The sequence below is a fragment of the Leptosomus discolor genome, chromosome 12 (assembly GCF_034619465.1).
Source record: "Leptosomus discolor isolate bLepDis1 chromosome 12, bLepDis1.hap2, whole genome shotgun sequence".
NCBI lineage: Eukaryota > Metazoa > Chordata > Aves > Leptosomiformes > Leptosomidae > Leptosomus > Leptosomus discolor.
The window spans coordinates 12325698-12343381 of NC_141402.1; the positions used below are offsets into that span (position 1 = coordinate 12325698).

At 37.9% G+C, this 17684-nt stretch overlaps 1 protein-coding gene across 2 annotated transcripts in view; it reads right to left on the reverse strand.

Annotated features, from left to right (window-relative positions):
- TOLLIP (toll interacting protein) overlaps positions 1-17684 on the reverse strand; it is a 29451-nt gene continuing 11767 nt past the window's right edge. Inside the window, exons 3-7 of one of the 2 annotated variants that reach the window (XM_086472054.1) lie at positions 16034-16216; positions 14792-14944; positions 13365-13455; positions 9402-9422; positions 1-3454 (exon numbers count right to left, since the gene is read on the reverse strand). In XM_086472054.1, coding sequence (XP_086328180.1) covers positions 3240-3454; positions 9402-9422; positions 13365-13455; positions 14792-14944; positions 16034-16216 — 663 coding nt within the window. In that variant the 3' untranslated portion in view covers positions 1-3239. The remainder of the gene's footprint in view (positions 3455-9401; positions 9423-13364; positions 13456-14791; positions 14945-16033; positions 16217-17684) is intronic. The other variant, XM_086472053.1, reaches the window with a different exon arrangement.

Genomic DNA, 17684 nt, shown 5'->3' on the forward strand with positions numbered 1-17684 from the left:
TTAGAGGATACATTTATTAAATTAGATGAAAAAGTTAATGTACTTTAGAGTGCAAGAAACACATTTGGACACTGGACCTCAATACAAAGAAACAATGTCTTCAGAATTATTACAGCAAAAAACATCCTCTGTACGGTATTACATATCAACCAAACAAGCAGTAACATTTGTAAGGGAAAAAACATTCAGTACCATCAGCAGATGCAAACCGCAGTAGAGAAGAAAGTAGCAAGGATCTAGCTAGACAAAAAAATGTTCCTACCTTCAGCAAGTTTAGGCTCTTGGCAGGACTGAAACTAGTACTAAGAGCACTAACTTGTAGCAGATACCAGTCTTACACAGCTGGCTTTGGCTCCAAGCTGCTTGAAGCTGTTGAGCAGAAGAGCAGCATCACACACATATTATCCCATTAGCATTTCGTCAAAAGCTACAATCGTAATGAGTGACAATTTATTTGTTTTAAATCAATAAACAGACTTTCAGTTCCAAAACCTTCATTTCACAGACCCTAGAATAACTAAACACTCCTGCCTTTTGTCAACTCTCTCCAACTCAAACCTGACATGAACAGTTTGACTGAGAGTACATGTACGCTGAAAAGCTGAGTAGGCTTGTGATCAGTGTTGTGTTCTTTTTAACAAGTAGCACATCTTGACATGAGAGTTTCCGCTATAATGCTTAATTAAAACAAGACAAAAAAATCCCCAGAACAGTATTTAAGAAGAGTGTAGCATGCTGAAATCCATCTACTGGCCATACTGCTCCTACATATCCCATCTTCAACGCGTGTATCTACCCTGGTTTGCATAACATTTGCCTAGAACAAACAAAAAAATTTCTAGGGACAGGAGCCTCCCTCCGAGGCCCAGAGCCTAGTTTGTGAACAAACCTGGCTATCCCAACATTCGCACTGACCCCTCCTGGTGGTTAGGATTGAAAGGTGTTTGTTCTGTGCTTGAAATTGAGCTCTAATAGGATGCAGCACAATTTACCAGCCATTAAGTTGAACCATGACCACTTGCTTTTATAAAAAGCTGTATTATGGATCCCAACGTTTTAATATAAAAATTTAACTATATACATTTTCCCTGAATTGTTTCATCCCTAGCAAGTCATGCTATCTGTGTAAAAGTTAGAGCAAGGGACTCTTCCTGGACATACCTAAGCATTAAATCCTTACCAGTATTTATCCTTTTGGGTGACAATGTCCCAAACCACTGTGCTATAAAGACCAAATGCCTCTACACCTACTGAATCACAAAATTTACCATGATTGTAGGGAAGGGGCAAGACTAGTTTCTTGAAGAACACCCGTTTTACTTAAGAACGCAAAAATGTGGTGACTCAACTAAAGCACACAGAAACTATAGCCTTGAATCTCATTATTGAAAAGCCAATTGGAGGATGTATAAAGACACTTATGCTTTCAATGGTAAATTTCAGATGATAAGGGATTCATAACAAAAGTTTAAATTGTACATTATGAAAAGACAGCTTTAAAAGGTCAGAAATGGATGAATTTTAGAAGTTTCAGCATCACTTTTAATCATAAAAAAATAAATATTCATGCTCTACTGCCAGTGCTACCTCAAGGCTTCTTGAATGTAGGGGAGGAGGGGGAATAAATTAGCTTTTCAGCAGATAAAGAAAATATTTTAAGCATGGGACATGAAACAAAGTACAGGGAAGAAGAGAATATGGGTCCCTTTTCCCTATTCCAAACCTGGCTTTAATGTCTTATGAATCACTCAAGAGCCTAGATTTCAAGTGTACATTCATTCCAACTCTTGAAAATATAAAGGTCTATGGCTATTGTAGAAAGTATTTGAAATCAAACATTACAAAGATAAAACAGCAACATTGCACATCACTGGAAAAATGAACTGGTGCATACTATTTAAAGTGCATTACTTTACCATCTACAAAAACAGACACTGCAGAAATTTATCCAACAGGTGTAACTGGTGCATACTGTAAGATTCTGCAGTTTCAAAACGAACTGTTATCTGAAAAAAATAACACTAACAATAAATACAAGCAACCTCCAACCTCCTCTGAGGATCAGACTATAACTCAGATATGTTAAATTTTCTCTCACAAAGAATTTACTTCCATCTGCATCAAATAATATTAAATTGACTACAGCAACTGTAATCTAACAATTCACTGAGCAACTCATAATGCCATTCAAAGGTTCTGAAGCTACTTTTCGTGCTTCTTATTTCAGATTACAGGAAAAAATACAATAGTTTTTCCACTAATAGAAAATGCTAATTTTGCTAAAGTATCAGCGTAAAGAAAGAAGCCTTATAACCAGATCATAGATTTCTGCTTTTCTCATGTAAGACAACATCTGAAATAATTGTTTACGGCTTCACTAATTTTCCAGGTATAAAAATCTTTCCTTCTGCACTTACCCTTTGAAATAGCCATGGGAATGCAGAAGTAGCAGTTAGAGTGCAATCAACTGTGGGAGTACATCAGAGCTCAGTCCTGTTCTTTGCGACAGCAATACATACTGCACGAGTTAAAAGTGACCCGTTAAGATTTTACAGATACGTAACAACGGTATACGGGAGGATAAAGCCCCAAATGCACGCCAGATAAAATATTGCTTTGGTGCCCGATAACTGGATTGAAGAGAAGATGCTCATTACAAATACCAACAGCGCAACTTAAGAAATTTAGCTTATTAAATTAAAAATTTTCCATCAGAAGCAGTTGAATATGTCACAGCAATAACTAAACACCACAGGACAAGGAAAGGGTCTTTCTTTTAATTTCTGGCAGAAATAGGCTGCTTGATGAAACCTAAATACTTTAACAAATCAGTTGTTCAAAGAGCAAACCCTCCATGCAAAAATTTTTTCTCAATCTAACAACAGTAGTAAATCCTGTACTGCATAGAGTTACTTTGTAAGAACGAGTTCATGAAAGGGGGGAGAGAAAGAAAAAAAAGCAGCATTACTCCCCACGCCATCAGAATACAGCCACACAGGGCACAGCTGATAGTAAAGATGCTTCAATGTTACATTGTAGGACATAAGCTAAACCGAGTATGTACAGACTGAGAAAGAAAGTGAAAAAGATCCAAATGTCCAAGGAGAAAAGGGGTATAATCTTTCACACAGAATGAACTAACAGGAAGCTGTTGGGAAATTCTTCCTCTAGCTAAATCCCTGGCTTGGCAAGTAAAAATAAGCGGCATTGAGGACGGGGACTATGCAGGAAGCAGGGATCTATGATTCTTCAGCCATCTGAAGCAATGAGTTGATAGCTGCGTCCTTGTTCCCCCTCTGAGCTTCTAGCACTGAGCGGATTACTTCCCTGTCCATGTTGGGAAACATGTCCTGGATAGATTTCAGGTCCTCTTCATTGCACAGGTGCTGAGGGTTGACGGCAGGAGGTGGCATTGCCACTGGGACCATGCCCGGATTACAGACTGCAGGCATCCCTGCAGGCAAAAACAGAAGAAGAAAAAAAACAAAACAGATGAGCAGAGGGAGGGAGAAAAAAAATCTGATGATTTTGAAGAAGAAAGCAGCTCATGACTTGCCCCAACCCACCAACTTCAGCATTTAACATGTACTCCAGAAAAAAATGCAGAGATTATACCTAGACTTTGGCAATCGGAATACATTTTTCTGCAACAGGTTCTCTGCCCAAGTTATGCTCCAGAAGCGGTAAACTATGGTGGTATGGCAACAGGTACAGCTCAAAATGATGTACAACTTGCATTAAACAGGTTTACACGTGAATCACTAACCAAACACTAAGCGCACCACCAAAAGGTGTGGTTGGTTCCCCCTGCCTCCTCTCCCATCATATTTTAGTTCCTAGTGTATTTGTGTTGTGCTGAAAAAGATGGGTTTACATCATCAATATACGTAAGTGATATTCAGAAACAGAACAAATGCAATCTCCACTACATTCAAAGGAAAGCAAAGCACTTATGTCCCCTAGGAGACTAGACTGCACTCATAAGCAAATTTTAAGGCAATGGTTTTCCCTGGTTAAAGTTCCATCCAGTTCAGCCTGCAAAGTCACAAGGGGCAAAAAAGCAATTCCTTTTACACCTAGAGAGGTACACGCTGCTTTTCCCTGTTCCTCTGCCAGAGGACAAAATTCCCTTGACATTTTTCATTAAGTTCTTGTATGACTGCGTAGAATTAAAGTGCTGTCAGTTTATAAAGACAGTTCTAAAAAATGAGTTCTCTAATTCCTGTTAAAAGGGACTACTACACAGAAGTGCCTTGTCAGCCCTTAACAAGATTCATCATTAATTAAGCACAGATCCCTTGCTGAAAAAACTACCACTTGTTTTTATGAAACTGAAACCAGGTATATTACATATCTAGTCTTTTGTTACCACCTCTGGAAGTGGCACATTTCACATCTTTAAGTAGTTCCAGACCCCTGATTATCTTAGTCCCACATCTTTGCGTGTTACTTTTCCTGTTCCACCGTATTGTTTCTAAGTTAGGGCAAGAAGAACTATCTGCATCTAGATGCAAACATGCCACTGCTTCATACAGCAGCATGATGAAGTTTTCATATTTGCCCTCTACTCGCTTTCAAGCATTTTATCCACTGTTTCAAACACTATTCACTTGGTATTTTCATCGAATAGTCTACAGTAATTCAAAGATCTTTATGTGTGTGGTAATGACCAATCAAGAAATCATTACCAAATATGTATTAGTTAAGATTTTTTCTTTACACATTATACTTTAACACCAGCCTTAATATGTGATTTTTATCTCCCATTTACTATAATCCTTGTGCAACCTACTGCAGTCAGAGAGACTTAGAAAATTGCTAAGGGTTTGTTTTGACAACCTGTCTATTAGTCCCCTTCCCTTGATTAGTTCTTTAAAAATATGAGGCACCCCAAAGGCCTCCCTCCAGCTGGGGATGACTCGTCACTATTTCACCTGTTCATCAGCTTTTCAAAATAGCTATTAAACCACAAAATGACCTTTAATGTACGAGAATATCATAGAGAGTCCTTAGCAAAAAACATTTGCAAAACACAGCTGACAAGGTGATATACATAGACCACATAGTTCTTACCCACATATTCACACACCTATAATTTCTAAGGTAAGAGTTTTCCCTACATAACCATCTCACCGCCTCCTAAAGTTGACCTAGTTTGTTGTTTGTTGTAAATCAGCTTGTTCTAAACTCCATTTGGTTTAATTAGTTTATGCAACAGGGGAAATAGTTACTTCAGAACTGTTTTTTTAAAAAAAAAAAAACTTTCAGTTCACTTTCCTCAAGCCCTCTGACAGCAAGACGAATTAAGCAATAGGTTACATACTGCATTTAGTAAAAAATCCAAAACACAAGACTGGGAATAAGTGTTTTCTTACCTACATTTTCTTACTGATCACCTTAATTGGTGTTAAATTCTACAATTATAATCTCATGCTCCTCCTCCATAAAAAAAAATTCCTAAGAAGGACAAAACCAAACACTTTCTTCACCCTCTCCCCACTGCCCTTATGGTCTCACATTCCAACTGGTTTCTTTTGTATTCCCTTACATACTTCTCTTTCTAGTCACTTAATTACCTAAATGATTCTAGGTTTTCTGCTTCTTTAAAAGAAATAGTTCTCAACGCCTCACAAGTTTATCTTCAAAAAAAAAAAAAAAATCAAAGGTCACCCACCCTTATTACCAGTTTAGATTTCATGCATAATTCAACTCTTTCACATCCCCTTTTGGGCAGACCTACCAGGTTTGGGCAGAAACCTACTTTACTGCTTTACTGTAGAGATTTTTTTTTTTTTTTAAGGATTCTTCCAGAGTACTTATGGCTTGGGGTTGTTTGTTTTTTAATGCGCCAGACATTTACTTTGAGCAGCTAACAACTTTTTTTTGCACAGGTTTTAGTTCATCTGTTTAGCTTTCTTTCTGTGACCTTAATTACTTCTCCTTAAGCCAAACAAAGGATGAACTATTTGCATCACCACTATTATACACCTTCAAAATAAGATACTTCTTGAATCACATTTCATTTCTTACTCCAGGTGTCAATAGCTGATTCTGTTCTACTGGGATGCTGACTAACTGCTCACAAATCTTAATAACATAAAGCAGATCTACAAGCAATGTAATTTTCAAGCATGCCTCTTTGCAGCCTCATCTCAGCATAATGAATAAAGTACTTAAGTGATCAACCATATTGCAACTGTATTATACTACTTCTATTCAGACTTAACCTCTCCTAAAAAAACCATCAAGGAGCAATTTCAACACTCACCTTGTCTCTTTCAGATTTTCTTTAACCTGTAACTATTTCAACAGAAATGTCTACGCTCACTAACTTGCACAAATATTTTAGTACTTCAGCAATTATTCTTTTTTCTATCAGCTTTAAAAATGCTACATTAAAACTCATGTTTAAGGGTGGATCAGCTAAACCCATCTAAACTTACGTCACCTCTGGCTGACAAGGTACTATAACTGAATATAATCTGACGTGGGCATTGCAACTGTGATTTTACCTGATGTAGTCATTGCTACTTCCTTCCTCAACTTGGACTTCTGCCCTATCTGAACAGATGCACTACTGAATTGTAAGCACCTCCATACTTACCAATGTTCTACAATTTTAATTTTAAAATTCCCCTTGTAATCATCTTATGTTTTATTAGAAGCAAGAAAAGGAAGCTAGATGCTTTAAGTCTAACACACAGACTGCATCCATTTGAAAATGTTTGTGCTGGCAACTACAGAAATGTCCCTCTTGCCATAAATTTACTACCTATGCACTGGAACCATGTCTCTGCCCAGCCACCTGCACCACACCACTCCAAGGATATCTATTGCCTCTTCTTGCAACAACCTAAACTTCAGCTCTAGAGCTCCTTATGCCCTTTGGATCATGGTCCCCAGAATTCTGTCTAGTTCTCTGTGTTTGCACATACGGCCAATCGACCATGCGTGCACTCTGTAAGTAAACCACTGTGCAGTCCTCACCAACACTGCAAATAAACTTTATCCAATAATTACATCCAGCAGCATTTCAGACTGCCTCTTCTATAGCTTCAACAAGCCTCAACTCACTCCTCATGCTTCCTACAAACAATCTAGACATTTACAAGAGGTGAACAAAGATGTATGGCCTCAAAAACCAAAGCTGCAAAGTAAACGAAAGAACTGAACAACAGAAGTTACATTTTACTTCTAACACAAGCTTCCTAATATTCTTTACTAAGTTATCAGCATGCTAAGACTATCCAGCTATCAGTCTCAGTTGCGTAGGAACTGTCCACACAAAAGCTCAGTTTAAGATATTAATCCAAATGAAACATGAGGCTCAATTCCCAAGTACCTCAGCTTACCAATAAAGTTTCAGTGTCTTGTCAGTGTTAAAAATCCCATCAAGACCAGCACAGTTTTTCTTATTGCTTTCATCAAAAAAAGATAATTATGAAGCCAGATATCTGCACAGGCAGCATTCAAGAAAATATTTTTAATTTAAATTTAAGTGACAAATTTCTCGATAGCATTGTTTTTCACTAATGATTTTCAAAATCCATTTTCTCAGCTCTTGCAGTTCTAGAATTAGATGGCTGTTTACAACTACACTGCATACCAACAGAAGTTAGTATCACAGTGATTTTTAATAAACATCTCCACGATAAATGCTTACTTTTCACAAAACTCAACGTTAAGCTATACAAATACCAACATGAAGAGTATCTTGGTTTTTTGCTTTGTTCCACACTCAGGCTAAAAGCATCCATAATTTCTGATTTATAAAATAGTAAGCAAGACTTAAGCATAAACCTAAATAACTATGCACAAAAATTTAGCAAGTATACATACATATATGCGGTCATTAGAGAAAGTTATAATAAACTTCAGAATTACCAATGTTCTGTAAAAAGCTGCTTTACACATTAAGCACCTCATTTCACTAACAGGTGAAAACAAACTAAACCACATAAGAATCCGCTATCACTGGAACTGCACACTCCTATGTTGCTCTCAACGTTAGTTAAGTGTTACAAGCCAGGAGAACGGAGCACTGTTTTCCAATTCAGCGACATGGCAATGGCAAACATGCTGGTGCAAGCAGTGACAATCCAACATGGGGAAGGAGTACATACAACAGCAAGTCAATTGCTACAAGCAGCGATGGAAGCATCAAAGCAGAGTTAAAAGGGTAAAATTTTTCTAACTGCACACAAGGCATTACACATTTTTTATTTTCTCTTCTTGTTCAGTCAAGTGCCTTAGGTTTGAACTTCTTGACTCACTGCTATTCCGTCCCAATGCACAGAGTAAAACTCAGGAACCTGAGTTAAAGCAAAACTTTCAGAGTAATCTCAGGAACCTTCTCAGCATGAATTCTTTCATTTAAAAGAAGAAATCAGCATCACCTTTTTTAAAATACACAAATAGGTCTTAATGGTATTTGCTTCAGAAAAAAAAATCTGTGCTAAAATATGCACGCCATCATCTGAATTTCCTTTAAATGTTGCTTATTTGCAAGCTACTACAAAAGTGAAATGTATGCACCCATGAAAAAATTCTACAGTTCCATTGCTTTGACTAAACCAAATACGTTGCAACAACTACATCAGTTTTATTTACAGCAACTTTCTGAAATTCAGAGGATCAAGAAATGATATTTAATCTCACAGGGAGTAGTTCCGTAATTTTCTGAATGTACTTGATAAAAGCATTGGTCTTCAAAGTTAAGGATGTCACAATATCTTTGCACAATTCAAAAACCAAAAGTGTCATAGTAAACTAAGACTAAATGGAAGGAAAATCAATTTCCTGTAACACAATTTGCCTCTAAATTTCCAGTCAGATGCCTAACTCTACATAGATCTAAACCAGATGTGCATGAAAGACACACACTGATAAAAAAATGTTAGCTTTTTGAAAAAAGGCTTATTTGAAGGTTAACCAAAAGCAACTGGCAGGCTGCCTTTCAGTGTCATTGCAGAACTGAGTTCTTTGCTTTCGAGCTTACAAAGAGTCATGACATTACCTGCTTCTCCCCAAAGCCTGCAGCAGCAGAACAACTGCAAGATTAGAGTTTCTCTTCTAGGAAACCAGTACTGTCACCTAGAAGAGGTCACTGACAGACAACAGTTTCATAAGATTAACATCATGTTTTATCCATCAACACTATTATCACAAACTACTGCAATCACTATAGCTTGAAGCTGAGCAGATGCCTTTGAAGACTTCCCAACAGGCAGAGGGGCTTTAATGGTTTCCAGGATATGCATTAAATTGTTCTATATTCTGACATCCAAGTGGCAATACCTTGTGATACAGTCTGACGCAACAAATAAAGCTGTTTAGATGAGTTCATGCAAAGACTCTTGAGTCAATGAAGATGGGGGTGAGAAAAGAGCTTGGCAACTTACCCAGAGCAAAGTACTCAAGCCCTAAAGATTGGTGAAAATGAAGGGGCAAGGGGAAAGGAACAAGACATGGGAAAGAAATATTAATCTATTTTTAAAAGGAAACGAATCATTTAGCTTCCAAAGGTGATAATTGGATAAAATGAGGCAATTGGGTAAAACAAAACTACCTACTATCAAAAACTAAATGCTGCTAGGATTCAGTCTCTCAACTAATGTGCTTCAGCACTCTAATAAGCTTCCTAAATGTGCTGTTTTTGCAGAAGTAACAATTAGAGGAAATGTTTTCAAAATAAGGAAGCCACCAGATTTCCCAGCAAGGATTAAGTGTTATAGCCCACAAAGGACAACATACATCCGTGGTTTTCTGAACAAATACCAATAACATCACAAGCTAACCCATGAAACTCAATGCAGACACCTAAAGGAGTAACGTACATAGACACACCACTTTGCCTCAATGAAAAATTATATTCTGGACTCTGACAGAGCTCTGAAACACATTGGGTTTTAACCTACTTTTTACACAGGTGTTTAAGTACAAATAGATTTCCTATTTACCCTGGGAATACTTAGCTGGTAAGAAATACAGCTTGCTTATTGAACGGATTTTTTTTTTTTAGCTCACTGTCTTTGATACACTATCAAGAAGATCAGCTTGGACTGTAAGCAATTCGTATTATATTCTACAGCCTAAATTAAGTGCTCTTTAGAAAAGAAACAAGAAGAGATGGTAGATAAACTCAACTTTTAGAAGAGCAACAGGATTGTAGAGTTTGAAACTTCCCAAACCCAATCCATAGATATATTATCTATGGCAACTATAGTTGGTAGCAGCTAACACTGTTGTCAGCAGTTTTTAACTTTTAAAACTTTGGAAAATAATTAACACAGTGCAAGACTATTCTATGGCCATTTCTGCTCTCTTCACAGCTCTGTAACATCTACCATCAAATGAAGAGAGCACTGCTTGTGTTGGCATTTCAAGCTTCATCTGCTCACCACAGCGCCTAACTGCTTGCTACTGCTATTTACCTCGGCTTGTATGACAGAGCTAAGTGTGAGTGGAATTAGTTGCTTTGACCTTAATTACAAGGTTAGTTACATATATTAGGTTTTGAACAGAAATTTTCTGTTGCAGAAAAAAGCCAGCCTGGCCTTTGTGACAGCTAAATTTGACTTGACACCATGTCTCTTTAAAGCACAATTATTTTAGATAGTTAACAAGCAACTGTTAAGTGTCTGGATCAGCATTTTAGCTCACCCTCTGTATTTCCATCACAGATGCTTAGACTTAGATTCTAACAGTCTTACTTAACAGCAGAGTCTCCTCCATTTCAGATGTAGTAAACTATTCAGTGCTGCTCTTCCACTCTTCTGAAGGAAACAAATAAAACTTGCTTATTGACTACACTCATTTAACTGGACAGGTAAAAAAAACTCTACTAAGATGATGGGAAGAAGGTAAACATATTCCTGCAGAGCAGCCTGATGTCCTACCACTGCCCTTCTTGAAGCAGTCTCAAAAAAGAGAGAAAACCCTGTACCATGTTCCAACAAAGTGCACCAACAGAGTTTCCCCAGAAGATACAATCAATTCAGCTGGGCAGGGAAGGCCAGTAGTTTGCATGCACCTTTCTGAAAAAGTTTAGAGAATCCAGGAGGACCATCTAGTTCAGTATACAGAAAACATTCTGACAATACTCCTCGTCTTACAAGACTCACCATTGGTTCCTTTCATAATTTGAAATTACTTTTATTAAGCCATACAATCATATGAAACAGAAAAAGCATTCTGAAGTCAAGTCACTTTCAAAGTCCAAACCTAACCATCCATCTAATTATTACAAGTGGGTCATTGATTAGTGAATAGCCAAAAGCTTTAAAACACATAGTGCTTTGAGAAACTTTGATGGTCCCCACAGAAATTCTAGAACAGCAAGCACGAAGCACAGTAACAAAAAATCAGAATTATCAAAAATAGGTCAAAGGTGGCTTGTAAGAAGTCTGGCATTTGAATAGTCAATAAAGCACATTCAAGCTCTCCCAGAACAAATGAAAAGTTCAAATCGAGGGGTGGGACTTCACAATGCTTTAAAAATACAAGTCACAGAACCAGGAAGAATTTTTAATACAGATTATCACAGCAGTAATAAAAACAGACATGCTGGATCTTTGCAGAAGGGCAATGCTCCAACAGACAGATCAATTAAATTGTTACAGAAAGGCAAATTCTTACATGCTAAAATTTCAGGGGTTACTAGCTTTTCCTAAATCTTAGTTATTTCTTCACTTGTCCAAGTAGATTTAATAAGTATTAAGATAAATACAAAATTTACAGAACACCAAGATCTGAACATCAAGATATGCCACTGTACTTGTTTCTCAACACTGAAGGTCTAATATCAGTTTTATCTGTTCAGTTCTATGTCTAGTTTCAATTATTCCTGAAACCAGTCTCCTCTAGTGTTTGTACTCTGGCTGGCAGAGTAATTTCGCAACATGAATATTCTCATTTTGATCTGTTCAAGAAATTCCATAGCACCTTCTATCACCTTGCTACAGGTACCACCCCAGCTATTGTTCCTCTTCTGACCGCACATGAGATAACCATGTCTGAAGTTCACTAACCGCTTCAGTGTACAGGGATGGGATGAACCTACAAAGCAAAAAACTCAAACACAGAAAAGCTACACGGCAGTCTGGCTTACCACAATGGAATCACACTTCAGGATGCACACACCTGAAGCTGAAACTAATTCATTGTCAAGGAAAGCAAGACTTAAATCCTCAGAATTAAGCTATAGAGCTGAAAGCACTTTAAATGAAGCAAACTGCATGTTTTAATCAGTGAATAAAGTATGTAACCAAACTTTTCCATGTTTTGCTCTAACTTAACTCTATAAAAATGAAACGGGAGGTATGGTTCTTTAAGTTACATATCCAGTGTCTGTTCAGGAGGTTTGTTTTTACAGAGAATGAACATGTAAATTCAACCAGGAATTGAGCCTTTAAAAAAACCACCAACTGTTGTGTCAGCCCTTCACACTGCAATTATGTCCCACTCGCTCTATCTCTCATTCATACACTTACATGCAAAGAAATTAAAAATATGCAAATTTATCTTATTTTCCATAAAAAGTACACATATTACTGAATAAATATCTGTACAACAAATTGGAGCTTGTAAGAGCTGTAAGTGAAATACTCAAAAAAAACCCCAACGGAACTTTACTTAGCCGTTATCAGGCTTATTTACATTACTTTAAACTTTTCATCTTTGACAGAAAAATTACAAAACCTAAGTTAACACACCTTTCTATACAGGCCCAAAACTTACTTTGCACCGACCAAGAGAACGGTCAATACCTGCTTTAGTTACATAGAGCTCTTCTGGATGTACACCTCAGAGCTCCCTAACATTTGTCACTTGCTGTGCTACACACCTCCCATGCTATGTAGGTGGTTTCCAACACAGCACCTTCAACAACTACGGAAGAGTCAAGCCCTTTACAGGCTCTTCAAGCTGCAGGTCCGACAGCACAAATCAGTTGGTGCACTTTCTGAAGGCTGAACAGTTTCACACATGGATTGTCACCATTTAAATAACCACATGTTGTATTAGAGAGCAGCCTACTAGATATCTAGTTATTTAGTGACCTGACATAAGTCTAAAATAAATACTTGAAAAGAGAAGCCTTTAAGCTGCTTGTTCCAACTTGACAGTCATTTTAATACATTTAATCAAACTCACACAGCTCCTTTAAACAGGGTACAAGACTGAAAGCAGACCTGCACTTAATTTGGTCGCTCTTCTCCTCCTAAAAACGTATCATGAAAAAAGTAGTTACTGATAAAATCATTTATAGCTTCCTTTACATTCTGAAAAATAGCAGACAGTTGGTAGCTCTTCTGTAAAACCCTTCACCCGGAAGCTTTAAAAGTTGTCAAGGAGAGAAAGCATACCTGCTATAGGCACATATCCAACGCCTTGCTGATACACAGTGGGCATCAGGACCACTGGCTGAGGCTGCATCATCATGGCAGCTGGCAAAGACTTGACACAAAAAGCACAGATTAGAACTACTCAAGAAACAGAAAAACCCTAAACCAGCAATTAAAGCAGTTAAATGAGTATTTGCAAACCAATCGTCACATTGCAAATCCATGTTCAATATGACTACACTAAGTGCTAATCTATATTAAACAAAATCTCTGGCGAATTAACTGAACTACCACCCTTTTAAATGATAATTATTTGCCTGTAAATCAACGTAAACACATTATGTCACACTAGCCTTCTCCAACAGTTCAATAATTTGTGACCAAAATTTTGTTGCTGAACTGAATTATTTTAAAAGATGGGTTTTATCAGCTTTCATGCCTTATTCTTGTGAAATGAATACACAACGTACTCCTCATAGGTGAAATCTTAGAGCAAACCTAAATTTTATTAAAATCAGTATACTGCTCCTAGAAGCAAGTTTTAGTTCAAATCAATTTTGAGGCACTTTAAACAAAATACCAGTTTAACTCCATTGCCTTTTACTACCACAATTCCTGTTCAGTTTGACCTTGGAAAACATTAAAAGGTCACATTCTATGTACAGTACATTCATGAGCAGGCAGTTTTAAAGGTTAATTACGAACTCATTACCCCTAGGGGTAACGAAACAACTGTTGGGATGTGGGGCAGAATGTGCATTTCAAACAGCAGGGAACATCTGTTCCCAGTTGTGCACTCCACAGCAACTTGGAACTTTTGATGATGTGCAAGTGCAGCAGGAAGCACTCAGGCCTGCACACGCTATACATGCTGTCCAACAGCAACTTCAGACGAAGGTGACAGACAAGAGAACAGTCCATGAGCTGCTTAACGGAGCAGTGTAAGTCAGCAGGTTCATGACCAGGAGCACCAGACGAACAAGAATGTAAGTAAAAACCAAAGTCACCAGAAAGAGCATTCAAACTATCCAAGAAAGACCTAACACAGAGAAGCGTTTCCATTATTTTTTGCTTTTAAACTGACAGGAATTTCTGAGGGGGAAAAATAAAGTTATTGTTAGATTCCAGAAACCTTTTTTAAAATTATTATGACAACGGACCATTTGACTAAGGCTTTCCTTTTTATATGACTATTAGCACAGGAATAAGCTAGACTTTTGTAATTGCAAAACCAGATACTCATTTACCACCTCACCAAGAAGTATTTCCTGCCTTCACTAATATTTTGACTGCTATTACTCAAGTTAAGTATAATTATTTTAAATGCTAACACACATAAACACCCAGTAAGGTACAATGTAACTACTTCTGCTTCAATCTAAAATATCTCCCTCCCACTACCCAAGAAGCTTCTCTCTGTTCCTTCTCCCACCCCAACCTTGGCTTACCGTGTACGACATAACCAGATTAATCATTCCTTCCTTGTCATCACCCTGCCTTCCGCTCAGGCTATACCATTCATCCTCCACATTTCCTTGCTTCAGAGACTCAGGAATTGTAATGTGTGTCCAAGCGATGCGGTCATCCATTGAAAAGGCTCGCTGCAATGTAATTAAAAGAACATTATCAAGTTAATTGTCCTGAAAAAAGAAATAAAATCTTAATTTTTCTTGACTAACACTTCCTTTGGTTTTATGCTACTTCATTTTGCCAATTCTTTTTTAAGATGCTCCTTTTGAAACTACTAAAATGTCAGTAAATATTTTAGCCATCTCCTTTCCAGCAAGGATGCATGATGTTTTAAGTCGGATTACAGATTGATTGTAGATATTTAATAAGAAGAAATTGAAAACCTGAAGCAGAACACTTTTAGAACTACAACACACCAATATCAGCACAGTCTGTGTGACTCTAGTGATACCATATCAGAGGCCATTAAATGAATATAAACAGCTTCTGTTCACACTACCATGACAGGCTGCGAACCCCAGCACTTCAAGAGCAGATGCAAGCACTGATCTGCCACCCCTGTGGCAGCAATGAAACAGACACTTCAACCAATCAGCCAAGCCCACAAAATGGCATCCCAAAGCCTCGCTGTCCAACGGCCACACAGCTGCTGCAGTGTCAAGCTTTACTACATACAGTAAGAGGTGGCAAAAAAAAAAGGCAAACCAGACTTTAGCCTCAGCTGTAGCCTCATAGTTTCTGCTAACAAATCCTAAAATCCTACTGACTACACACAGGCTACATTTGACAGTTTTATCCTCAGCATTTCTGAGCTTGGGAAAGCTTCCAAGCTCCTCCTGGGTTAGAATAACAGTAGAAGAATTTCCGAGTAAAACAGCATTGTATAAACAGGCTATTTTTAATGGGGACAGTACAGACTGTAATGCTGCAGGGCATTTTGATAGTGCAGAGGAGGTTAAACACCACTCAGACATTCTTGCTTCTCTCCTTTACACCCCTTATTGGCTACCAAAGGAAAATGTAACAGCTCTGACATTCTTCGGGAAGAGTGAAGCCTTATGCGTTGCTGCCCTTGGGATTCTGAAACATTTTCGTCATCTCCCAGACACCACAGTTAAGAAGCCGCCTTTAGCAACTCAATCTTTTTTTGCAAGATTTTACCCAAACCTCTGTCCAAACAGGAGATGGGGAAGGGGGGGTTAATATATAGCAGTTCTGACCTCATCAAATATCTCTAGATAAAAAGAGTCCACACCCGGGGGAACAGTGCACTGAATAACTTTGTTCCAGCGGGGGTTCTTGGCGCCATTATGGGCTGTTGGAGTTTCATACACAGCATACCCCAGCCGTATCCGGCAATACGGATCCATGCGGGTCATTCCGTAGTTCTTTGCCAATTTTGCCTGGAAAGAAAAGAAAGCCTGTAAGAATGTATCATTTACACTAACTTGAGAAGTTAATTACTATTAGTCCACAAAGAGAATCAAATACTGAACAAATGACTAGATTCATTATGAGGTAGACAGGAAGGAAAAAAATAATTAAGAAAAACAGCATTCAGATTAAAACATAAGCCACTGATACCATTCAAGGTCTCCTGGACATTTAAAAGGGAACCTCTTTCTAACCTGTCTGTTGTAGAAAACGCACATCTTCACCACAGCTACTAAGTTACTTCACACACCAAAACAAGGAAATAGGAACAGGTTCAATTTTTCCCTAGGTATCTGCTCACCAATATACAATCACAAACTTAATGTGATAAGTAGCCTGTCCTCTTTCACTGATGTACTTTTAAGGGATGAAGTACAGGAATCCAGTAGCTTCAAGAATATCACACAACACAAAAGCACAAACTGCAAAAGCAGTTCAATTGAGGTAAAAATCTAGTAGATTATACTTTTCAAAGTGATAAAAAATTACTCAATTCAGTGTGTGCATTTGATATTAGTTAATTCAGTGGGCAACTGAAGTTCTACATTACTATCAAAACGGTTGCTGTATAGAATCAGAAGATATCCAACATACTTTTGCTGTAACATCAGAGGAACAGGAACAAAACAAGTTGATGACAGTCCTGAAGACAAACCTGAGCTCTGTTGTGTAGCTATGCCAAAGTAGAAATTGGACTTTTTGGACATGCTGTTTCTCTGACCTGTACTAAGCAGCCTACAGTTCCTTTTATAGTAAGACAAGTGACAGAATATGGTGCCTAGGATGCCTCCCACCTGCAGGACATTTAAAGAACTGGAACAGTTGAGACTTGCATAAGATTTAGTCACAATGGCTGCAGCTCTGGCCTAGAAAGCCCTGTTCTTCTTCAGGGAACATGCTGGTTCGGTAATTCGTACATTAGAGCTGGTGAAAAAGGTCTCAAACCGTTTCTTGTAAGTGGGCTTAACAATTAAAGTAGGAAAGCTGGCAGCTAAATTACACACTCTATAGACTCTGAAGTCCTGAGATTAAGTAGTTTATCATAAAACTTCACCAAAAGAATAAAAGCATATAAATTTTCTGTCTAGCAACTTAAGAGGACAGGATCAACCATGCTTAGACGAACTCACCATCATTTCTACATATCTGGAAAAACAAAGCAGTAAATTACCTTCACAAAACCATACCTTTTTGGGAAGGTAATTTACTGCTTTTTAATTGTCCACCAGTTTATTAGTAACAGCACTGGGCATGCTGCTCTATATCGACATCCTCAACACATTTAACCACAAAAGACTTCAACCAGCTTTTCAAGTTCCACAGGTTAACTATGCTGTGGTAAGTCTCCTATCCAGAACCTCACATGCCTCAATACTTAGCCAAGATTCCCACAGCATTCTTGCATAAACGCCCAGACAGGTACAGAAGACTATCTCT